Raw genomic sequence first — 25,980 nt, 5'->3', positions numbered from 1 at the left:
CTCAAGAGACCTATAGCAAGCTCTCCTCTTCCATCACTGTGAGAGCAAGCTCAGCCTGGCTGGCTGGAGCATGAGAGATGCACAAAGCAGAACCAAGTCACCACAGTGACCCAAGACAAGCCTAGCCAATCATCCCTCAGGCATGTAGATGAGCCCAAGAGAGCTGCCTACCCAACGGCCAGTTAACCCTGGATGCATGAGCAACTTGTATGCTGCTGAGGTTTTGTGATTGTTACACAGCATTATTGTGGCAATAGACAACTGATACATCTCCTCTGAGAAGACTTCTTTGGCTTCTTATGAAGGAATGGCTTGGTTTAAGGTTCTGGATCTCTAATGGTGAACTCTCTGAAAGCAGCTAAGGATACGGGGCCCTCAGCTTGGCTGTGTTCTTGCCCCATGGACACTTTTTGCTCTTTTCTGAAACACACCATTCAGCTGTGCTCAACTCACCAGAGATCTAGGCCCTGGGACTTCCGTCTTCATCAAAGGCCCATCATAATCAAATTCAATGTCGACTTTGGCTGCGGCCTGACTGATGTGTCTGGATCCTGCGGTAAACAAAGATGGTGAGAACCCCTGGGGACAGCAGATGTGAGACTCCTGCCCTTATAACACCCAATGTCCCTAACAGAGGCAGTGCCAGGACCTCAGCCCCATCCCCGCCAGACTGCCCCAGAACTCTGAGTGTGGCCACGTGGGCACCACAGGAACCCTGAGGACTTAAAGAAATGGGAAAGCCCGGAGCCAGTGAAGCTGTAAGCAAGCAGCATGCTCACGTCCCGCTGGCGTGAAGATAAGCTGATGCCGGCTTCCTATTCCTTTTGAGTGAGCAATCTCAGTTTTTAGGATTCATCCCAAGAAAATAACGGGACCAGTGCACAAAGATATCGGTTAAAAATATTGGGACTTCCATGGCGGTCCAGTGGTTAATACTCCGTGCTTCCACTGCATGGGGCATGGGTTTGATCCCTGGTCGAGGAACTAAGATCCCACATACAGCACAGGGAGGCCAAAAGAAAAAAGAAAAAAACCAAAAACACACAAAAAATATTTGTCATAGTATTGTTTCTAACAACAGCAAAGAGGAAACAACCTAAATGTCCAACAATGGAGAGTTGCTGAATAGAATATGCCATATTCTACCATTTCACAGACAGCGGAATACTGGGAATATTATGTATCCATAATAAAAATTATCCAAATTTTGTAAAAAATTTAATCTATATCCATATGTATATATAGACCTGAGTTTCTCAGCCTCGGGCCTATTGACGTTGTGGGCTGTGTCGTTCTCTGCCGTGGGAGCTGCCCCGGGCGCTGTAGGGTGTATAGCGGCCTCCCTGGCCTCCACCCACTAGATGCCAGTAGCACCCACCTGGGAGCTGTGCCCCTAGTTGCATCAATCAAAAGTCATCCAGGAGAGAATAATCAAATGTCTAAATTCAGGTGGTCCTCATTTATAGAATTTTTTGGTTAAAAAATATTTGGGGCACAAGTCATTTGCTTGAAACTGATTTCACATTTTTTGCATAGTAATAAACTTGTAGAGGGTTAAATAAACTTGAGTTCCCAGGCTAACCTCACAGGGCTTTTTAGCTCAGCATCTTGCTGAAATGAAGGGTAGTTTCAGTCCCAAGTCTCACTGACCCCTAAGCAAAAGACCGCTGTGCGGAATCCAAGTGTGTAATGATTTATAATCAGTAACCCCTAGAAATCCTTTGAATGTCCCTGTTCATCTTTTATCTTCCTGGCACATATTTGGTGGTTGGAAAATGCGAGTTCCTCTTACATGGGTTGCCATACTTGCATCAAACTAGGGAATCTCTAGATGCTTCATATAAATCATATGTGTGATCTTATTTTATCTTTCCACAACCCTGAGGGGTAGGTTGTTATTGTTTGCCTTACATAGGAAAGGAAACTAACAGTAAAACATGCTAGCATCTCTCTCTGTTTTCTCTCTCTCTCTGTGTCTCACACACACACACACACACACACACACAACTTGCCAAACTATAAAAAGCCATATTAGAAAACATATTTAAATTCATTCTTAATTTTTCATAATTGCTTTGAATATCAAAGAAGGTTTCTGAATTAATTATGCAATAAAGTGTAGCCCTTTGAACGTAAAATCCAGTTAAAATCCAACACTACCCTTATTTTGAGGCATGAAGGTACCAGCTTTTATTATCTTTTGTTTGATCTTACAATGAAAAGGGAATTCCCATTTATTCCATTAGCAGAGAGTTAAAGGTCATGGAACACACTGATGACTTTTAAGAAAACTGTAAACTCTTTCTCTCTTCCAGAGCTCAGGGTTACTGGTCAACACTGAGTCCAACTAGACCTGCATTCAACAGGGATGCCTATTTGGATAAAAAGAGCTCTTAACCAGTGCTGGTCTTGCTTTGTCTCCAGCAAAGGGGGAAAGTGAAAAATTTGTAAGTAGTAAATTGTCCTCTCATGAGGATACACAAGTCCTCCCTTCCTTTCTCCAGAAAATGTCTTGACATCGCATTGTAGGAATCAGACTTCTTGGGGGTTGGAAAGCGGGAATACCAGGAATGGAGGGAGTTAGCGGTGGGACCTGCAGCTGAAAGGATCCTGACGACAGGGAGCGTGTGGGGTCATGTGGAGTCACGGTTATGAGGTTGCCAAGGCCATGAGTAAACAGGACTGGGAGGTGGGGTCGGGGTAGGAGCTAGGAGAGGCAGTGGCTAGAGGGGGAGGATCCTTCCACTGGGAGCAGAGATCAATGGGGCATGAGGCGGGGAGGCCATGGCCAGGTGCAAGGCAGATGGGTCTGGGTCAAGAACTGCACTGGTTCCTACCATGTACCAAGTCTTTGTGGGTGTGGATGGAAGAGGGCCAAAACTTCTGGGCAGAAATCCTGAAAATCAGAGTCTGGTGAGTTTTTTGGCAACTGTGCTATCGGAAAAAGGAAGATGGGGACGCTAACACAGATTCAGTCCCTACTTTGTGCTATGCAGGCCCTACCTAGGCAAACGCTCACCTCTTGTTTTAATTAATCCACAACCTTTTTGTGAGATGATGTTGTCCCCATTTTACAGATGAGGATCAGAGAGGTTAAGCAACTTTCCTGAGGTCACACAGCTAGTGAGTTGCAAGGCCAGAATCTGAATCCAGAATACTTGTGCTTTTCCTACTATATCTCAATTTTGATTTTTTGTAGAGGAAAATAACCAAATACCAATACGACAAATTTTCTCTTGATGATATATAATGACATAAACCACAAAAAAAAGAACAAGATTTAAATTGTCAAGGAAGCCTTTTCTGGGATCCCTTATACCAAGTTGCATGAGTAGATGTCCATTTACTGAGCACTAATGGTGAACATACCAGGCATTATTCTGAGCAATTTACATGGATTACCGCATGTAATGCTCACAACCCCCTAGGTGGTAAACGTTATTATGATTCTCATGTTAAAGAAGACACTAAAGCTCAGAAAGGTCAATTAATTTGCCCAAAGTCACACATCTGTTGAGTGGCTAAGCTGGAAATCTGTCCGCTGGACCTCTCCTTTCCCGGATACTGTGAATGTAACTCATGTATCTTCCATTTCATCTAGTGTGGGTCTTTCAAATGAAACGTTTGCAGCAAAACGACTCACTTCCCCAGAGGCAAATTACTATCAAAAGTACAAGGAAGCCAAAAAATGTCTGAATTAATATTGAATGATCCAGCATTTTCATTCATGAATAAAGCAGCACGCCCAGAAGGCAGGGGTGTGCCCTGACACACAAGACCAGGCATAGTGGGTAAATCCCGCCCAGCCCTCTGTGGCCATGCCAATCCACAGAGTCATTTTTTTTTTAATTAATCAATTTATTTTATTTAGTTTTGGCTGTGTTGGGTCTTCGTTTCTGTGCGAGGGCTTTCTCTAGTTGCGGTGAGCGGGGGCCACTCTTCATTGCGGTGCGCAGGCCTCTCACTGTTGCGGGCTCTCTTGTTGCGGAGCACAGGCTCCAGACGCGCAGGCTCAGTAGTTGTGGCTCACGGGCCCCGTTGCTCCGCGGCATGTGGGATCTTCCCAGACCAGGGCTCGAACCCATGTCCCCTGCATTGGCAGGCAGACTCTCAACCACTGCGTCACCAGGGAAGCCCCACAGAGTCATTTTTTAACTCTAAACTGTAAAAGCAGCCATCCAATGTTTTGAACGTCCTCTTAGTCTTCTACTGAGAGTAATAAATGAATGTCATTTTCCCAAATAGCAAGGGTTCTGTATGTGAGCCTGGCCAAAATCAAGGTCACGTTCAACTGGAGTTGTTTGCTTTTGTTTAAAAACAAAACAAAATACCTTATCCCTCCCCTCAACTGTCCACCCCACTTACTCTTAACAAGGAAAATATCAGTAAGCAACAATGAAAAAACAAACACGTCTAATTTCACCACCCAGAGAGAACCATTCTGCTGTCTGGTCTCCCGGTCTCTGTGCTCTACTTGCTGATATAAGATGATAAACGCTTTGCATGATGCCATTGGGAACACTGTCTCAGGCCATGAACTATCAGCATGTTTAATGGCTTTGCAGTGATCCAGTGGGTGGAGGCACTGCACGGAAGCATCTGAACACAGTGAGGGTGGTAGCAGCCTGCGGCTCCCCACTGGGGCACCCTCTTCTCTTCCTCACGCTGAGGAAGCAGCTGCCGTGTTGTGAGCGGCTGCATGAAGACTTCCACGTGGCACTGAATCCAGCCACAGCCACGTGAGTGAGCTTGAGAGTGGATCCCCGGCTCCCCCGGTGAACCTTCACACAGGACCGCAGCCCTGGTACCAGCTCAACTGTGCCTCATGAGAGACCTGGACCCAGAGCATCCAGCCAAGCCACCCTGGATTCGTAATCCACAGAAACTGTGAGATAATAAACATGCATTATTTTAACCTGTTACGTTTGCAGGTATTTGTTATATGACAATAGATAATTAATATGTAGTTAAGGGTGTGGGTCCTGGGACAACCCGGCTCCGCTCAAAGCCTGGCTCAGTCCCTGGCAGGCTCTGAGACTCTGGGAAAGTTACATAACCTCTCTGAGTCTCAGTTTGGTTCAGAGCAACGTACCAAGGTCAGTTCCTCAGTTGTGACAAATGCATCCTGGTGATGTAAGATGCTAACACTGGGGAAAACTGAGTGAGGAGCATATGGGATCTCTTGGTACTGTCTCTGCAATTTCTCTGCATACCTAAAATATTCCAAAAGAAAATGTTTATTTAAAAATAAAACCTGTGGGAGAGGACAGAACATTCCTGCTTTTTATTCCACTCAGGATATAAACACCTGCAACATTCAACATGCAAACCAAGGCCTCGGCCAACAATTTGTCTTCAGAAGGCAGACAGGACTGACAATAAGAAGGAGACATTGTGACAACAAGCACGGGGCTCTGAAAACTGGGGACAGCCTGGAGGGGCTGGCGTCCAAAGGAGGCTACTGCAAGCCTCCCTCTCCCAGAGCCGCTGGGAGGCACGTGGGGGAGTGATGATGAGAACCCAGCGTTTGGAGCCGGACTGACTTGCATTCAAGGGGCTGCGTGATTTTGCTTCCCTGAGCCTCAGTTTTCTCATCTGTAAAATGGGATTCACCCTTTCCTTCCTCATTAGACTATAGGGAGGGAGGTCTCCTGAGATCACGCGGGCAGGGTGCTCACTTGGCTACACTGAACTCAGCGAGGCAGAGAGAAATAGAAGCATCTGAGAGAGACCACGGCGGCAGAATGAGCCAGTGCTGTTGGCCGGTTGGGTGCAGGGTGAGTGGAGGTGAGGGAGAGGGTGGGGTGGACATGCCTGGGATGGGGCCTCCCATCCAGTGCCCTTGAAGCTTTACAAGGACCTCTGTAGTTTTCTTGTTTCTCGGCAGTAAACCCAGCTATGTGTTTTCTCCAACAATCCCTGTGCAGCCAGCTGGGCCCTTCTGGCTGCTGGGGCCACCGCCTCCGTGCCCGCAGAGTGGCTCCAGGATGGATCAGCTCCCTGACCGCTGCCGCGCTGTCCACCCGGGGACAGGAGCACATGGTGGAGATGGGAGGGGTGGCGACGGGGACAGTTTTATGGGGGTGGGTGGGACAGCGGATCCCTTTATCCCCAAGTATTTTTTCAGACCCCAAATCTCTAGTCTGGATTGTGTCTCCCATTAGGGCCAGTTCTTGCCGAGACCTCCCCAGGGCTTACCGGGCACGAGCAGGCGGTAGTTGTGCTGGAAGCTGCAGGCCAGCCGCCGGGTGAGCAACATGGAGGCCATGGTCACCTCCGCCGGCAACAGAGACCCCTGTCACACGCTCCTGCCCTGAAAGAAAACAGAAACACAGAGTCACGCCAACAAAGACCACACCCTTGCTGGCCAAGTATCCCACTCCCCACAATTTCCCCACACAGTGGAGAAGTTTCTTCTAATACGAAATCCTTTGCTTTCATACAGAATATAAACTTTTTTAAAAAATAAATTTATTTTATTTTATTTATTTTTGGCTGCGTCGGGTCATTGCTGCGCGTGGCCTTTCTCTAGTTGCGGCGAGCAGGGGCTACTCTCTGTTTTGGTGCACGGGCTTCTCATTGCGGTGGTTTCTCTTGTTGCGGAGCACGGGCTCCAGTCATGCGGGCTTCAGTAGTTGTGGCACGCAGGCTAAGTAGTTGTGGCTCGCAGGCTCTAGACTGCAGGCTCAGTAGTTGTGGCACATGGGCTTAGTTGCTCCGTGGCATGTGGGATCTTCCCGGACCAGGGCTCGAACCCGTGTCCCCTGCATTGGCAGGTGGATTCTCAACCACTGCGCCACCTGGGAAGCCCAGAATATAAACTTTTTAAAAAAAACTTTTTGACCACGTGACTTGCAGGATCTTAGTTCCTGGACCAGGGATTGAACCCAGGCCACGGCAGTGAAAGCTTCGAGACCTAACCACTGGACCTCCAGGGAATTCCCCAGAATATACACTTTAAATCAAAGCCTGTTCACATGTGTTTTCATTTGACCTTGTAGCCAGGTAGGATTATTATGCCCATTTTCTAGATGGAAAAACAAAGAGAGGGGACAGGGTTGGCTTGAGAGCTCTCTGTAGGTGAGCTGGCAAGCTCAGGGCATCATCCACCTGGGATAAGCAAGGCAGGCCTGTGTTCTACACGATGGAAAGACCCAGACGGACGAAACTTCACAGCAGATGTCATGATGACTGCTCAATGTGGGAAGCAGGGAGCTCCCTCTGCCCTGTTCACATACAGAATATCGGTGGTTGGGAATCCTGCAGATCCAGAGGCATATCCGGTGGCCCATTTTGGGGGTTGTACTTCTCCCGAGTTTGTTCTGGACTGAGAGGGGTCCCCGGAATGTGGGATTTTCAGTTTTGAAACTGGAACAGGCCCAGAGCCCAGTGGATAGTTACCCTACACAGCCCCAGGGAGTCAGGTTCCCAGCTCCCACTTTACAGGTGTGTTGGCTGATTCTCTCCAGATTGCTCCTAAGCCCTGATCCCAAATCCCGGCGCCTAGCTCTGTTAGTTGCCTTTTGCATTGTGGGCCTGGAGCAAAGCCTCCCTGCCCCATTGTTTATTTGCTTCTTTTTATCACCTCTCCCCCCTCCATCCCCCTCTCCCCAGGCCACCATTCAAACATACTCTCTGTGCACCTTTTTGTTTGTGGGTCTTCTCACTAAATACATGCTTTGTTACTTGGCACGTGTATTTTCCTTGTGTACCTACAATACTGGATATAGACCTGTATTGTTTCTCAGAACAATGACGGAAGCATTCACTTCTCATTATTACTCTGTTTCCCGAGTCCTTTCTACATGCTGCCCACTGTGCTAAGCACTTTACATACAGCATTATTAACATTTATTATTATTATTAACACCCACAACAATGCTATGTGATCCCCTTTTTACAGATGAGGAAACTGAGGCACATAGATGTTAATGGCGGATCTGAAAACAGAACTCAGCTGTCTGAGTCCAGGGTCAGCAAACGTCACCACTCACCATTCTCAGAAACTTCTCCCTCCGTCTACAGGGGTGTAGACATGGCAGCCAGGTCTGTTCTGTGCGACCCAGCCCCACTGGTCATAGCTGACTGGTCCTGGCTGGGCCAGAGTCCTGGGAGCTGCTGGGTCAGCCACTCTCTACCTTGTAAGAGGAGCCGGCGTTCAAACACGGTCTTTTGTTAATTAATTAATTAAGTTGGCTGCGCTGGGTCTTAGTTGCGGCATGCGGGATCTTCCTTGCCGCGTGCGGGATCATTAGTTGCGGCATGCGGGATCTAGTTCCCTGACCAGGGATCGAACCCAGGCCCGCTGGATTGGGAGCAGAGTCTTAACCACTGGCCCACCAGGGAAGTCCCCAAACAGGGTCTTTTCATGGAGAAGAATGTGGCCTTTGCACTAGAGAGAAGCAGCCACAGGAGAGAGAAAGTGGGTCCTGCATGTGGGGGACTCCCTGGTTCCATCTCAAGCTTGCATTTCAGCTCGGCCATGAGTGCAGCACCTACTTCTGAACCTGAGTTACCCTCCCCGGCGGGGGGTGAGTGGGCGGGGGCAGGGGAGAGCCAGGAGTGTTACACTCAAAGATGTCCCTCCACGTGGGAGGAAACATCAGGAGTGAGGGAAAAGTGTTCCCATCCTAATAGTGCCTTGGTAAGAAAGTCCAGAAAGCCTCCCTCTTCCCCACTTTTCTGGGCTTGCTTGCATTACTTTGAATGGATTTCTGTTGCTTGCAAACAGAATCCTAGCTAACAGCATGGTTAGAGCGTCAGAGCCCCAGATTTTGGGAGTGCACTGGGAATAATAATGCCTCTTCTGGGACTTCCCCGGTGGTCCAGTAATTTAGACTCCGTGCTTCCACTGCAGGGGGTGCAGGTTCGATACCTGGTCAGGGAACTAAGATCTCACATGCCACACGGCGCAGCCAAAAAAAGAAAAAGAAAACGATAAACAAAACCATAATAATGCTTCTTCTACTCAGCACTGCAGGTAGAGCAACGCCCTGCAGGGTGGCTAAGGATAGAGACTTCTGGGCCGGCGAACCTTCTCTCCCGGGGGATCGGGATTCCTCCAGGGTGGAAGTGACTATTCTGAAGGGTACTTTATGCCCCTCAATCTGCTCAACCAGCAGTAGTGTACCTCTCCGTTTCAGAGACCACGAGATGGAAGCTCGACGACGAGATGGAAGCTCGGAGGAGTTACGGTATTTGGCTTTGGTCATAGGATTGCTTCGGACTGCCTGACCCCAAACCCTTCATTACAACATCGATTAAGTCAGTGAATAACAAAACACCTACTGTAGAGGCAACGGGGCTTGATGAATACAAATGATCTAGTTCAGAGAGGAAATTCTGTTGCTTTTCACCTGAGAAAATATTATTGAGAAAAGCATGGGCTTGGAAGGTGAGACCTTAAATTAACTGAGAAACCAGACTCTTTCCTTAATAACTCAATGGATATTTTGATCTATTCCAGAACAGCCAACTCAATGCAAGCCTGTTAATTTTTAGCAGCCTGGTAACTAGGTAGAAAGAGTAGTTGCTGTCTCTCATTTAAGAGCATTTGTCTCAAACGGGAGCACTTAAGACTCCACACAGTTCAATTTCCATTAGACGTGTTTTTGAAAATGCGAGAATCTCGGAGAGCTAGCATATTAACATTTGAATGCTCTGCAAAAGTGAAAGTCACATCTATACACTTTCAATTACAAAATGTCACACTGGGAAACATATCTCAGTGACATTTCAGTGGCCCGCAGTTGAAACTGACCTTATAACGAAACCTGATCTCTATCAGATGTTAGTTCTTAGCACAATATATTTCCAACAATCAGAAGAATTAATGTCATTCATTTACTGTCCCTGGCCCACTAATTCAATCAACAAAATTAATTAGGCACCTGTTTCAGGCAAGGCACTGCATTATTTAGACACAGGAGAAAACGAAGATGGATAAAATGCTCCTCTCTTTCTGAAGCTCATAATTTAGTGTCAGAGGAACGAAGGGGAAAAAAATGGGAGAATTTAATGTAGTAGCTGCTTTACGCATCATGTTGATAAATTCTTAAAATAACCTGGCAGGGTATGCAGGTGAAAGAATTTCCAGTTCACTGTCAACAACTAATTCTGTACAAGACAGAATGGAACCCTGACTTTTGCTGGTATAAGCAAGGTGCCACGGGAACAGAGAAATTAATTCTGGGTTGAGGGGTGTGCTGCCCCCTGAAAGGCTGCGAGATTTCAGAAGTCACAGAAGAAAGGGGAGGTAAGGCCTGAGCTAATGCTCGGAGGCATGAAAGGACATGGAACGGCCAAGGATTCAGGCAAGAAATCACAGAGCGGTGGAAGGGAAGATGAGGGGCAGAAACAGCTGATGGCCAGATGGAACCCTCTGGAGACCCTCTCAAGGAAGGAGAGTGCCAGCTGCTCTAGTCTTATCCGGAAGGATCCTGTTCAGCCAAGTCCCAGAGGACAGGGAGGGAATGAGTACTCAGCATGTCAATGAGACGCTGGGGTCATCGTTGAGCTGGGGAGGGGGGCTTGCTGGGGTGAGCTGAGCGGAGGGCACCAACCAGGGTGGGAGTTGATAGCGAGGAAGCAGCCAGGGACCAGCTCCTAAACCCTCAGCCTTAGACATGGTGGTTTAAGAATTATGCGTTCCTCAAAATGTTAAACGTAGGATTACTATATGGCCCAGCAATTCCACTCCTAAGTATACACCCAAAAGAACTGAAAATAGGAATAAATACATAAACACGCATGTTCACAGCAGCACCATTCACAATCATCAAAAGTTGGAAACAACCCACTGTCCATCAGTGGATGAGCAGATGAACACCATGTGGTCTGTCTACACCCGGGAGTATCATTCGCCACGAAAAGGAAAGAAGCACTGATACAACATGGATGAACCTCAAAGACATTATGGTAAATGCAAGAATCCAGACGTAAAAGGTCACATATTGTAAGATTCTGTTTATATATAAAACTTCCAGAATAGGTAAATCCAAAGAGATAGAAAGCAGATCAGTGGTTGCCAGGGGCTGGGAAGAGAGGATAGTGGGAGTGACTATTGAATGGACACGGGGTTTCTATTTCGGGGGATGAAAAAGTTTTGGAACTAGATAGTGGTGATGGTTGTACAACATTGTGAATGTGTTAAAAGGCACAGAATTGTTCACTGAAGATGGTTGATAGTTAATTTTGTTATGTGAATTTGACCTCAATAAAAAAGGGAATTGTTGAGTGATCCCTCCTCTTTCACAGAGGGGAGAGAGAGGACCAGAAAAAGCCATAGAGGGGAATGACACATCCTGATCATAGAGGCCTGCGTTTGAATTCCTGCCGCTACAGGCTGTGTGATCCCAAGTTGTCATTTGACCGATCTGCTTCATTCATTCACTTAGCAGATGTCCCTGTGCCCCTGTGATACGCCAGGCACCGTGCATAGGCACTCTGATGAAATGCAGGGCAAGACCCAGCTTAAAAAGAGCTGTGATAGATTAGTGATGTCTGTCATGTGCACCGTAATAGTGCAGTCGTTGATTCTAGAGCTCTGTGGTCTGAGATCCCTGGAGGTTTCTGGGGTCACTGAGGACAGGGGACAGCCTACAGGCAGACTCTCCTTGCAGACTCACTCTGGGGCCCCTCAGATGCAAGTCGGCCACAGGGGAGGCTCCCTTTCCCGGGCGGAGACCCCAAAGCAGCAACAGTGACAGCAGAGAGCTGGGTGCCCAGGGGTCTTGCTGGGGGCCAGTCATGCCCGTCTCTCACCTGACGGGGCAATGATGTCCTCAGGGGGTTCCTGGCTTTCTCTCTTCCTCTCCTTCTGTTTTCTAATTGGTTTCTGACCTTTTTAAAGGATAATTCATCTCACATCACTCTCCTGCCTCAAACCCTCCAATCACACTTAGAAAAATGCAAACCTCGAGAGAGTGGGGATGGAGTTTTTCCGGTTCACCAGGTACCCGGAGCTCAGCACAGCTCCCGGACTCACCGCACTTGAGCTGTGAAAGGCAGACAGTCCCACACGCCTTTTAAGGTAGATCATATTTAAAATTAGCGAGCAGGTCTGAAATTCGTGTTAAAACAACAATTTAACAATAACAGTCCCCTCCCCTCAAAGCTAAAGTCACCGTGTCACTGACTGTCCACCACAGCCCTTGTTTGGCTTGGGCACAGAAGACACATCACTCTCCTGGCCTCGGTTTCCTCGTGTGTAAAATGTAGGTGTTGGATCATATTGTTTCTAAGGCCCCTTCTGACCCCGAGAAGCATGTGGCGAGCTGTTTACTGAGAATTCCTGGCAGCACTGCTCCCCACCCCCACTCTTACCCCAGAAGGGGTCCCGGTATCACCCTGTTCCTCCCGCCATGCCCTCTGCAATCTGTGGCACATCTGGAAAAAGGAGGAGGTGGCCTGAGGGATCCCGGGCCTGAGGGGGAGCTTTCTGAGCACCGGCACACCCTGAGGCTTGTGACCAAGGCGGGGCTGGAGAAATCCCAGACTCTGAATGGAAACAAGCTGGTTGCAGGCAGCCCTGGTCCCTAAAATCCCGTCTCCCTCTGTGTTTTCCAAGCCTCTTCCCAGCATACTACTTCTCCCTCACATTCTTAATCTCGTACAACATGTATTTACTTAACGTACTTCTTGAAATCAACTTGCTTTATATCTTTTATTTTTTGTTTAACTTTTTGGCTGCGCCGAGAGTCACCTGGGATCTTAGTTCCCCGACCAGGGATCAAACCCGCGCCCCGTGCATTGGAAGCTCGGAGTCTTAACCACTGGACCGTCAGGGAAGCCCCAAAATCAACTTGCTTTCTAAACTTTGTAAAGCTATTTTCCTACAACCCCTACTAATCACTCCCCAGCCCCTTTTCCTCAAAGTTTCATCTGGGGCAAATAAAGGTGATGGGGGAAAGAATGTAATAAAATCAAGACAGGTTGTTAAATTAAAAGCTGGATGCGGTTGACTGCCCAAGGTTTCCGGCCTCGGCCAGGCCCCCTCTTTTTGCTGGGATGGAGACCACCAGCTCTTAGACAGGTGTTAAAGGCGGACAGGAACTTTTCTCCTTGATAGAACCTAAAGAGTAATTTCAATCAATCAATAAATTAGACAGAATAGGAACCATCAGAGTACACGGCAGATGGGGGTGATCTTTGTTTCAGACACCCGGAGCCCCTACAATAAATGCTCTTTCTTACTGTGCGTTTCAGTCAAAACAAGTTGAAACCCTTGGGTTCCCACCCACTGCTCCCTATCCCCTTTCCTCTAATTAAAATGCTAATTAGTTCTCTCTGCTCCCTCTTATCTGCCTGGTGCAACTGAAGGGTGGGCAGGGCTGGGAGAAAGCAATGTTTAAATCAATAGGGGAAGAGGAATTCAGGTGAAAGGGAAAAAAAAAACCTTTCCAATTTGCTTTGGAGGGAGAATAAAAAGTCAAAAGTACTGGTTGCTGGATTTTGTTTTTAAACATCTTTATTGGAGTATAATTGCTTTACAATGTTGTGTTAGTTTCTGCTGTATAACAAAGTGAATCAGCTATATGTATACATATATCTCCATATCCCCTCCCTTGCTGTTTATGGCTCACCTACTGTGTGCCCTGTATCTTCTAGATTACTTTTCGTATCCACCTCAGGTGACAGGCTCAGAGGTGAATGGCTTCCCAAGCTCAAAAGCCAGTGATTTTGGGGTCTCAAAAGCCAGTGATTCTTCCCCATGCTGCTCGTGAGACTCAGGGGCGCTCTCCACCTACGACGCCCACCCCCCCACCCCGGGCACACCCACGGATCTGACCTGGGCATTGGTGAAGCTCCCGAGGCAGGGTTGGAACCGCCTTCCTAAGGGGTAAATGGAGGACCCTGCACTTGACCCAGGTCTGCATGGCCCCCAAATCCTTGGAAATGGTTTCCGACTTTGAAAGTTAAACATCCCAAAGATGAAAAAGAAGAGAAAGAAGAAGATCAAGGTGGCCCTTCGGGGAGGTGGTATGCAGGGTGTTTGATGTGAAACCAGCCTCTTTTGCCTTCTGTGTGACCTTGGGCACCTTAAGTAACCTTTCTGGGCTTCAGTTTCCTCCTGTGTAAAATGGGGACAATACCAGTTGCACCTAACTCATGGACTAGCAGAGGGTAACTGAGACCTGGGACTCGGGTCCCTGCTGTATCCCCAGCCCCAGTGCCCGGCTGAGAACAATCATTGAATAAATAATAAACACTCCAGAACCGTCCTACGAAGATGGACTCATCTCTCCACCACGCTGCCTCCCAGGCCCTATGAACACCAAATCTGTGCATGTGTCATTAGCTAGAGATAGATGCCCCAGACCTCTCTGAGGCCCCGAAGATGCTCTTTCTCATTCTTCTATCTGCTCTAGGGACAGAGACAAAAGGGCTGGCAGAGGCTGGGGACATTCCTTTCCCATCTGCAGCCCTAGCCGTCGGCTTTTCTGCAGACTCAATGGGGACACAGTGACACGTTCAGCTAAGTGGGCCTCCATTGTCAAGGCCAGGGGTCACCATGGCAACCAATAAAGCCAGAGCCCTGGCCTTTGCAGATGGCTAACAGGGCCCCATTCATGGGCCTGTGACGGTGGCCCTGGGACAGAAGGTTTTATCTCGGACCTGGCTTCCCTCCTCCAGCCCCGACTCCCATGACACCCCCTCCCTGGTTTTCTCTGCAAAATAGACCCCGGCCCTCCCACCCTGCACTCATGATTTCCTTTGATAACCTGCCTCATGGAGCATGATACAATCATCAGTGGCTTGTATCAGGAGAGAGGAATATTGTTCTTAGAAACAGGCAAGTGTTGACTCCTAAGACAGACTAAGGGTTCATTTGAGAAAGTAACGTGAGCCAGAAATTGGGCCCAAATGTGCTGTCTATTAGCTTGATGACTCTGGGCAAGTTGCTCAACTAGGGAATTCCCTGGCAGTCTAGTGATTAGGACTCTGCGCTCTCACTGCCGAGGGCCCAGGTGAGTGCCTGGGGTTCAATTCCTGGTCGGGGAACTAAGATCCCACAAGCCGTGTGGCATGGCCAAAAAAAAATAGTCGCTCAGGACTTCCCTGGTGGCACAGTGGTTAAGAATCTGCCTGCCAATGCACGGGACATGGGTTCAAGCCCTGGTCCGGGAAGATCCCACATGCCGCAGAGCAACTAAGCCTGTGCACCACAACTACTGAGCCTGCGCTCTAGAGCCCACGAGCCACAACTACTGAGCCCGCGTGCTGCAACTACTGAAGCCCGTGCGCCTGGAGCCCGTGCTCCGCGACAAAAGAAGCCACTGCAATGAGAAGCCTGCACAATGCAACGAAGAGTAGCCCCCGCTCACTACAACTAGAGAAAGCCCACACGCAGCAACGAAGACCCAACGCAGCCAAAAACAAATTAATTAATTAATTAAAAAAAAACATTGCTCAGCTCACCAGGGCCTCAGTTTCCTCATCTGTAAAATGGGAAGAATAAAACCTACCCATGTGGTCACGAGGCACAGAATTTGGTTCTGGCCAACTGAAGCCTACACACAAGATGTAGAAGAGAAGGCTCCTCACAGGCCATGTTCTCAGTTTCCAAAGACCCCTCTACTCTGTAGGGAAGGTATTTGTTCTACAGCCTCAAGTGCTGGGAGGGACAATTTGCACATGCAAATCTCTAGCTCTGCTTGAGCCTGAACATCCAGCTTCCATGAGACAGAAGCTCGTCTGCCTCAACGTCTCCCATCCTCAGGCTTCTGTCTCCCAGTTCACCTGCCTGCCCCAGCCCGCCAGGCTCCATCAGGAAGAATAAGGTGAACTTAAATCATGCATGCAGGCAGCATGAACACGGCATCACTAGAACAGAGTGAAGGGAGGAAAGAATAGACAAGGCTTCAAATCCAAGTCGTCTGAATGGGAGAGACACAGGCTTTATTCTGGGAGCAGGAAACAGGTGGAAAGATGCGTCCTGAAATGGCTGGGCTAGTTCTGGATTTCCAACCCCACAAGGGAGCAGGAGTGACAGAGCAGAATCTGGGCTGGGAAGGATGCTGTGCCAACACTGAACAAGTTGACCCAGGCCAACGTACGGGCGTCTGCTCAATTTCACAGGTGTTTACGGGGCGCCTGCGCTGAGCCGGCACGTGCCTGCAGAGTGAGAATGTGCCCTGCTCTGTCCTCAGGATCCAGTGTTCCCAAATGGGGGGCCAACAAGCAACAGATAAGGTCAGCGTGATGAGAAGAGACATGCTTCCTGTTTAGAGAAACCAAATCATTTTAAGGACTCCAGGAACTGCTAAGTATGCAAATACCACAGCGTATAACAAATGAGCCATTTATTTCCTTCCAGGTCTGCTCCGCAGGCAACTTGGAAGCACTTTTTTGGTGATCGGAGTTACAGTGTGTGCCCGACAGTATTCCTACAATCCCTCGGAAATATCTTAACTTTTCAGAAATTCAAAGGATCTTTCACTGATGCGTGATGCAGGGTCTGCTACGATTCAATGAATGAATCCCTCCTGTGCCAAGCGTTACTCACACTATCTCATCTACTCCTGGAAGGCAAAATACTACTCTCCCATTTTTCAGGTGAGGGAATAGGCTCAGAGAGGTTTTTGCCACTTGCGCAAGGACACAAAGCTGGAGATAGTGGAGCTGTGTTAGAACCACAGCCCTCTGCGCTTGAAGACTAAGATCTGGGTATATTACCAGTTTGGTGGTTGGGATCCTTACTCAGAAAGCTCATCAATCAACGGAGACCAACATACATACACCTCCTTTACAGGGACAAAAAACTTCAACAGTTATCACTGTTTGCAGCCTTCCTGAAGACTGTCATCTCTTCTTTTTTTTTTTTTTTTTGCCGCACCTTGCAGCACGTGAGATCTTAGTTCCCTGACCAGGGATCAAACACACGCCCCCTACATTGGAAGCATGAAGTCTTAACCACTGGACCGCCAGGGAAGTCCCAAGACCTTCATCTTTTAGCCACACACTCGTTTCCAACCTCAGCCCACACGTGGCACTTTCCCTAAACCCCAAAGCTTGTCCCACAGTCCCTTCCAGGGTGCAGAGGCCCAAATTCCACGAGGCGCCCCATCCCACCCTATGGCATGTAAGGTCCTTGGCGTGGAACAAGCAGCATCTTTATGACTCCATGGCACTTAGGACAGCTCCAGGTAACAGAGAATGCTAACTGCATGTTTTAAACATCAATATGTGACCCAAGAGTTTGCCTTCCTTTTCTCGCGTCCTAATTCTTCTAGCCAACGCTTTAAACATTTTGGTGCAGGAGAGACAGCCGAAGGGGAGGGGAGGTCCAAGGATAGAGTCATGAAAAAGCAGCCGATTCACCGCCTTCTGAACCAATCAAGCAGGCTCACCCCTTGCTGTTGATGTGGCACCATGGCCATCAGTCATATGATCCTGGCCAAACAGTCAGGCCTTCTGGATGGCACGTGTGTGTTGATTTCCAAGATCCTCATGCCAGCCTTACCTGACCCTCACCCCCCCGCCCACAAGATCTGGCAGCATCTGAGACATCAAACATAATCTGTCCGTTAGGGAGTCTTCCCACGGGACCACAGAGGGCAGATGGCTGGAGCCCTTAACCCTACAGCTCCCAATGCCTTGTTTAGCTTGTTTATTGAAAGGAGTGGGCCCCGGAGGACAAAATATAGCACCAAGGAAAGAGCTGGGACATGAACCTGGGGAAGAAGGCTGATCACAGCTGCTGCTGATTATCAACATGTGCGGCTGGAGCATTGATCTAGTGCAAAACATCCATCACTTCCGTGGTGTTTTGTCCACACAGAGCCAGATACGCAGAGTAAATAAAACTGGCATGGAATATTTCCTGGTTGGCATCCTCCCTGGAGGGGAAACCCACCCAGGTGTCCAAACCTCCCCGGGTTTCTCTCATCAACAGCATTCTCTGCCTTCCCTCCTGTTGAGAAAAATGCCTCCATTTTATGGCTTTTTGATAGTTTTAGGAAAACAAACTTGCTAATTAAAAAAAGAAAATCTCTAAAATGATACCCCTTGAGACATGTACAAAATCCCCAGCCATCCTCCAGGCAAAAAGATAAGGCTTTCAGGAATGAGTTGAGGGCTTTCTATTGAAACCATCTTATTTTTTCACATTTAAGAAATGTGAAATGCCCCAACATTCCTTGGCTCCTTGCTACCCCCAGGATCAAGCCCAGCTGCTTGGCTGGGTACCCCCTGCCCCCAACCTGTACGTCCTGCCCTCTGGACGCCGACCTGCACATACTCTGCTCTTTGCTGCCTCCGGGTTGTCACTCACATGATCCTGTCTGTGGGAATGTCCTTTCTGCCCCTCCTCCTGTGCATATTTCCTTACCTCTTGTGTACCTTTTCAGAGTGGTCACCTCCGGCCACCTACTCCAAGAAGCCTTCCTGATTCTCAATTCAGGGTTAGATGCCACTCATCTGTATTTCTCCAGCAATCATTCCTTTCTTTAAAAAAATATTTTAGGGGAATTCCCTGGCGGTCCAGTGGTTAGGACTCAGCGCTCTCATTGCTGGGGCCCGGGTCCAATCCCTGGTCGGGGAACTAAGATCCCACAAGCTGCGTGGCATGGCCAAGAAATAAATAATTAAATTTCAAACACACAAGATGAATCTGACTCTACCTACCACCTTGTTCCAACTGTCAACATCTGTCATGTTTAGATTAGACACAGATTTATACGCATATTCTTTTCCTGTTCACCTGTACTGTCTATCTGTTCACATCTCTGTCTCTGCCTTTAGCCTGTGAGATTCATGTATTCACTCATTCATGCACTCACGGGCCCGCCAGCAGGCACTGCTACGTCCTGACTGCCTATTGCCTGAAGACACAACACTAAATCCTGAGGACCCAGGTGGGATGGTGGGACCAGACAGCAGAGTCCCCGCATTCTGTTCCGGCGGAAGAGACAGACAACAACTAAGTAAACAAGGAAGATAATCTCACATCGTGATGAGGGTCATCAGCATCACCTGACAGCCATCGACCCATCTGTCTCATCACCTCCAGCATCGAGCGCCATGTCACAGGCAGAGAAGGCCCAGCAAACGTCTGTGTGCTCCCAGAGCTGGATGCTCCGAGCACAGGGTTCCACCGAGGCAGCCTGGGTTCTGTGGTCACCATGGCAACAGTCCTTCCCTTTCCACCCCCTTGGAAGGGAGCCGTGGATGGGGACCAGGATGACTGAGGATCCACCCCAGCTGCTCCGGACTGAGACACAGCTCCCCCCCGCACCCGCTGGCCACCACAGTCTGCTCTCAGGATGACTTTTCAAGTGTGCGAACATCTGGTTCACAAAACCAAAAGGCCACGAGTGAACTGATAAACACTCCCTACCTGGGTTCTTTCTTGATCACCCTGAAGAGTCACCCCCATGATGTCAAGGGGTGAAAGCAACACAAAACAGACAAAACACAGGAGGCTGCTTCCAGCCCTCTGGGACAGACTTCGGAGGCTCTGGTGAGCTCGTGGGCTTATGGGCTCTGACTAAATGTGTGTTTCCCTGGAGGTCTTTACAGCGCACCTGAGTAACTCGTTCCCAGGCGAAGGCAGGAGGGCAGTTCTGTTGGGAAGAGGTGGGATAGGGAGGCCTCTTACCATACCCCCCACCCCAAGATCTCTGCAGTACCCACTAGGGGCCACCTGCCCAGAGGCCAGCTCTAGACAGCCAGCCCTGGGTGCAGAAGGGAAAGACCCTGCAGGTTTCTCCATCACTGGCTGAGGCAGGGGTGCTGAGATTACAAGAATAATAGCAACAGCAACAACAGTATTTAGTGATCACTTACTTCGGGCCAACCCTCTTTTAAGCTTTTCCATATAATAGTGCCTTTAATTTTTAGAACAATCCTCTGAAGCAGTTACAATGATCCTCCTCTCTTACCAACCCCCGCAAAAAGGGGGGGATGGGGTGGAAAATGGAAGCACAGAGAGGTTAAGTGACTTGCCCAGAAACACACAGCCACTAAGTAGGTAAGCCAGGATACAAGCCCAGGCTGGCTCTAGATCCAGTGCTCTTAACCTCTACACCACAGTGAAGAGGTGAAGTCACTCAGACTCAAACTGGAAGTGGGCAAGACTGCTGAGTTATCCTTCGTAATTTCACAAGAAGGGTGGCAGTGGAGCAGTGGCATCATGTGGGTTTTGGCTGGGGCGGGAATCTGGCTCTCTCTCTGTTTTCTCAACGGGAAAATGGGTATGATAGAGTTCCCCCATCCCGAGGCTGCTCTGAGGATTACATGAGGCAATCCATGTACCGAGCTAGGCAGAGTGCCCAGCATGTGGCCGGTACAGAAAAGATGCAAGCATAGCTCAACAACCACCCATAATCCCAGAACCACCAATTGTTAATACTTGGCCACATCTGTACCTATCCCATCTATTTATCAGTCTATGTATTTATTATCTCTCTTCTGGATTCTTTGAGAGATAGTTGCAGACATTGTGATATTTCATCCCTAAATCCTTCAGCCTGTATAGTCTGAGAACAGGGACATTGTCCTATATAACCTCAGTACAAATTATCTGAGATACAAGGTATTTCACCTTCCGGAAATTCGTCATTGACATAATAGTATTATCTAATAGATTCTGTATTCAAATTTCCCCACTTGCCCCCAGAATGTCTCTGGCAGCTGTTTCTGTTTTCCAGGCTCCACCCCGGGATCACTCATCATTGCATTCGTGTGCAAGGCTCTTTCATCTCTTTTTAACCTGGGACCATTTCTCAGCCATTTTGCTTTTCATGCCATTGACATTTTAAGAGTCTAGGCCAGTCGCTTTGAAAGTCTTAATATATATATTTTTCTAAGTCCTTGTAAAATAAACTGTAGCCCATGGGCAAATGGAGAAAGTGCCCTATAGGGTAGAGGTACAGGGGGTTTGGGGGCGGGGCAGAGGAGGGCGTACAGCATCAGCTCTACCTGGGTCTAAGTATGAGGTTTCCCGGAAGCAATGACAGAGGATGTTTAAAGGTGATTTGAGCTTTGAGCAGGTGGACCAAGGTGGCGGGGCCACTGCAGACAGAGGCCACAGTGTAGGGAACGATAGTGGCATCTTGGAATTACCAGTGGCAGCAACGCCTCTGAGGGTGAGAGCACCGCACCGAATAAGCAGGGTCTGTGCCTGCATGGACTGGAGCCTCCCTGAGGCTGGTCCTGGTCTCTGGATCTGCCCTCGCCTCCAAGATGCCAAGGGCACTGCCCAGCCCACAGGCAGTGTTCATCCAGAGCGACTGGCCGCCAAGCTTCCCACAAGTTCAGGGGCAGGCGAAGCACAAAGGATTCCCTTCCGGCGGTGACGTGGCCTCCTGCTCTCACGCACCAACTGCACGATCTTAGATGGCAAGTCACCAGGATTCCCACATCCTGCCCTGCAAATGAAATTTCCCTTTCTAAACCTGCTTGCCTCTTGCTGCCTCTTGGGGCTTGGGCTGCTTTGGTCAAAAAATTCAAAATGGAGTTCTAATTGACGGTGGAAGTAAACCACGTGAGGGGGTCGCCATCCAAAGTTTCCTCACGTCTCCTTGACTAATCCCTCCAGGTTGTCAAGCAAAATCCTTCCGTCTTGTGGCGGAAGAAAGTGAAATGCCCCGTGATGGGGCCCCGTGAGCCTTCCATTCCCCCCAAGTTTCAGAGAGAAAGGTGTGTGTGTGTGTGTGTGCTGTTTTAACCCTTAGGACAGAAAGGAAGGATCTCTTTTGGGGGTTTGAGTGAAAATGCCCTTTCAAGGTGACCCACACTTCATTTCCTGGGGCCAGAAGGCAGATGCATGTAGGAAGTGGTTCTGCCAACCTACTGATAAATGCAAATTCCTTACTTATCATTTTAACATCTGTCTTTATTTTGTTCCCACTTGAAAGGGGCCCATACCTTAAAAAGTCAACTATACTTCAATAAAAAATTAAATTAAATAAAAAGGGGTGGGGCTTATCCTGCTGTGTTCTCTCCACAAAGTATCCTTGAAAAATCTGTCATGTAGGTTTGTGTGTCCTTCAGACAGAAAGTCACACACAGGCACACTTGTACACACACTTGCACACAAAACACCACAGATAACAGTGACACACCTCCACATGTCAGCAGATACATGCAAACACATGGACACACACACACACACACACACACGTCTGCACTCACAGTGCCTGGTCGTCAGGGTCCTGCAGCAAGCCCAGCTCCCGCCTGCTTAAAATGCCTCCTCTATGCCATCCTGCAGAGTCCCAGGGACGCGGCCAGCTGGTTCATCCTAAGAGGTGCCACCGGGTACCAGCTCCCCCCTCGGGAGGATGCTCCAGACTCCCAGGCCGTCCGTCCCCAGAACATGGGCTCAGATACTGGAGGGAGAAAAGGGCTCCTCGGAAGCAAAGCAGATTTGGAAAAGGAAGCAAAGCAGATCTGGAAAAGGATGCGCTCAGCTGGTTCCCAGCAAGTGCTAAGAGGGAGAGGGATGAGGAGGAGGGATGGGGGAGAGCGAGGGATGGATTCAGAGAGAGAGAGAGAGAGAGAGAGAGAGAGAGAGAGAGAGCGAGAGAGAGCGAGAGCTTTCCAGACAGAAGCAGAAAGGAAAAGATCCACATGAAACACCTGCTCTGGGACTTTCTGAAATAGACTGTTTTTCTCCCCTTGACCCTTCCTGGGATCTCTCCCTAGATTTTTCTCTAACAGGCTCAGGAATTCCTGAAGCTACAAAGCAGAGATCCAAGGCTTCAGATTCCTAAATGGCTTCCCCAGGACTCGGTGGCGGTGGCAGCAGATCCAGCCTATGATGGGGCCACAGCCCTGAGGGGCTCTGAGGGGCGCCAGGTCATCTCCAAGACCTCCAGGGGCTGCCGGGCTGCCCTGTCTCTCCCAGTCCCTCTGACCCCCTCTCTGGACGGGGTCTGGGGGATTACTCTAGCCTCCCCATTATAGACCAAGCTGGGGTCAATGCCTGTCCACAGGGGGCCCAGAAGAGGAAGTGGGAATGGTCACAAGACGGGGAGGGCAAGTGGTGGGCGGGGGACACAGAGCTTTTGGTCACATGCTGCTCATCAGTTGCTATGACGACGGCAAGGGGGTGGGGGCACCCAGACTGGAGGCTGCAAGAGAGACGAGTTGGTTCTAAATCACCGTGACAGCGCTTCAGTTGAGCTATTACGCCGTTGCCGTGGCAACCAATGGGCTCAAATCGCAGAGGAAATCTATAATTATTACAAGCCAGATACCGGCGAACTTGGCGCGGTAATCAGCATGTTGGGGCAATTCAACCTGAACTCTGGGGGTGGCGTGGGGATCGCTGACCCCCAGCCCCCATCTCTGGGTAGAGTAAGGCCAAAGGAGTCTCAGCAAGGCAGATCTGTTGACGCCACAGAAAGGAAACCTGGAAGGATCTTTTGGCCAAATGAAGAGTAAACATTCGGTGAAACCACATGAAAAATGTCAACATTTGACCACTGAAAAACATTTCCCCTGAATTTATTATGGAAATTTCCAACGTACACCAAAGTTGCATTTGACATTGAATACCTGTCCCTCACTGCCTAGCTTCTGCTGTTAACATTTTTACCATGATCGCTTTATCACATATCCACCCCTCTCTCCATCCATTAACCCTCCCGATTTGTTGATGCATTTCAAAGTAAATTGCAGACATCAGTACCCTTCCCCCTCAAATACTTCAGCGTGAATAAAATTAAATATTTGATTTTTAACAACAAAACAGCCATTTAATCTGATTCAATCTAAGTAGAATAAAATCTAGATTTCTGTCATCTAGCTGTCCATCCACCCAACCACCCACCCAGCCTCCCACTCATCCATCCATCCATGCATCCCTGGGAGACCTCATGCACACTCATGGTTTCCATGAATGATTCACCATCCCTGAATCTTCCTCCCTGTTCCAACAGGAAGTCCTGCACATTAAGCTCAATACCTTGTCAACTAAATATCATCATTTTTTCCCTTCACCACACCTATTCAATTTCCTGTGTTCAGCATCTCAGTAAGCAGAACCACTGTCTACCCATTTATTCAAGCCAGAAACTCGAGACACATCCTTGATTCCTCCCTCCCATTACCTTCACTCGGTACCATGCCCTGGGATTTTTCTTCCACACTAGCTCTGGGCTCCAGCCTCTCCTCTTGTCCCAGTTCTGGTACCCGTCATTTCTTAGGTGGACAGCTGCCCCAGCCTCCTGGCTGGTCTCCCGGCTGCCATCTCACTCTCCCTCTGCTTTCTCCACACTGATTTATCTTCATGAAATATCTGGCCATGCTGGTGGGGCCACACATTTATACAAATACCTCGGAGAGCAATTTATCAAAATCTAAGTCAAAGAAGTTGCAAAGGAGCACGTATGGGGCAATGTCTCCTAAGTCCCCAGCAGTTCCTACACTTGGGTATCACATTGGTTTGAGATTTAAGTGGACCAATGTGTCCAGGGAATGTGCTTTTATGAGCTGCCTCTTCTCTGTCACAAGTATCAACACTAGCTCTTCACCAGGAATACCTTTCCAGCCTTTCAAGCCTCCCCAGGTAACACACAGCACCCCAGCTGCACCCTTAGGTAAGGTCAGCCCTGTAGGGGCTGGCTGTACTAGGTGACGGTCTTCTCCCCTGTTCCAAGGATGACTGTGGAAGATACCTAACCAGAGGGTGAAGCAAAAACTGGAACACACTTTGGAGGCATGGCAAGTTTCAAGGGAGCACGATGGGGTTGACAGGAAGGCGCCTGGCTCCAGGTCCTGCTCAAACCTCGCAGGGTCCCTGTGCCTCAGTCTCCCCAGATCTACTGACCATACCTCCCAGAGTGGTTCTGAAGATCAAAGGTGGCAATGGAGGTGAAAACAGCATGGCAAAGTCATCTTGCTACACAAATGAGAGTTATTATTATTAGTTTATCTTCAGATCTACTCAGCCCACTTCTTTTTAAATTGAAGTATAGTTGATTTACAATGTTGTGTTAATTTCTTCAGTAAAGCAAAGTGATTCTGTTATACATACATATATATATTCTTTTAAAATATTCTTTTCCATTATGGTTTATCACAGGATATTGAATATAGTTCCCTGTGCTATATAGTAGGACCTTGTTGTTTATCCACCCTATATATAAGAGCTTACATCTGCTAATACCAAACTCCCAATCTATTCCATCCCTCCCCCTCCCCCCCTCCCCACCCCCACCCCCTTGGCAACCACAAGTCTGTTCTCTATGTCTGTGAGTCTGTTTGTTTTGCAGATAGGTTCATTTGTGTCATATTTTAGATTCTGCATATAAGAGATATCATATGGCTTTTGTCTTTCTCTGTCTGACTTACTTCACTTAGTATGATAATCTCTGGGTCCAGCTATGTTGCTGCAAATGGCATTATTTCATTCTTTTTTAATGGCTGAGTGATATTCCATTTTATATGTGTACCACATCTTTATCCATTCATCTGTCAGTGGACATTTAGGTTGCTTCCATGTCTTGGCTATTGTGAATAGTGCTTCTATGAACATAGGGGTCCATGTATCTTTTTGAATTAGCGTTTTCTCTGGATATATGCCCAGGAGTGGGATTGCAGGATTATATGGTAACTCTATTTTTCGTTTTTCGAGGAACCTCCATACTGTTTCCCATAGTGTACTCAAGCCCACTCCTTTTAGATTTTATTTATTTATTTATTTATTTATTTATTTATTTATTTATTGGCTGCTTTGGGTCTTCCATTGCTGTGCGCCAGCTTTCTCTAGTTGCAGCAAGCGGGGGCTACTCTTCGTTGCGGTGCGAGGGCTTTTCACTGCAGTGGCTTCTCTTGTTGTGGAGCACAGGCTCTAGGCACGCAGGCTTCAGTAGTTGTGGCACATGGGCTTCAGTAGCTGTGGCTCGTGGGCTCTAGAGCGCACGCTCAGCAGTTGTGGTGCACGGGCCTAGTTGCTCCGCGGCCTGTGGGATCTTCCCGGACCAGGGCTCAAACGCGTGTCCCCTGCATTGGCAGGCGGATTCTTAACCACTG

General features: G+C 48.5%; 1 protein-coding gene across 1 annotated transcript in view; it reads right to left on the bottom strand.

Annotated features, from left to right (window-relative positions):
- ABAT (4-aminobutyrate aminotransferase) overlaps window positions 1-25,980 on the bottom strand; it is an 89,599-nt gene that overhangs the window by 32,097 nt on the left and 31,522 nt on the right. The window contains exons 2-3 of the mRNA XM_059898177.1: window positions 6,199-6,313; window positions 454-551 (exon numbers count right to left, since the gene is read on the bottom strand). Of these exons, the coding sequence (XP_059754160.1) occupies window positions 454-551; window positions 6,199-6,268 (168 nt within the window). The 5' untranslated portion in view covers window positions 6,269-6,313. The remainder of the gene's footprint in view (window positions 1-453; window positions 552-6,198; window positions 6,314-25,980) is intronic.

Source organism: Balaenoptera ricei, chromosome 15, assembly GCF_028023285.1.
Source record: "Balaenoptera ricei isolate mBalRic1 chromosome 15, mBalRic1.hap2, whole genome shotgun sequence".
Lineage (NCBI taxonomy): Eukaryota > Metazoa > Chordata > Mammalia > Artiodactyla > Balaenopteridae > Balaenoptera > Balaenoptera ricei.
Note: the sequence above shows the minus strand (reverse complement) of the source record. Positions and strands in the feature narration are given on the sequence as shown.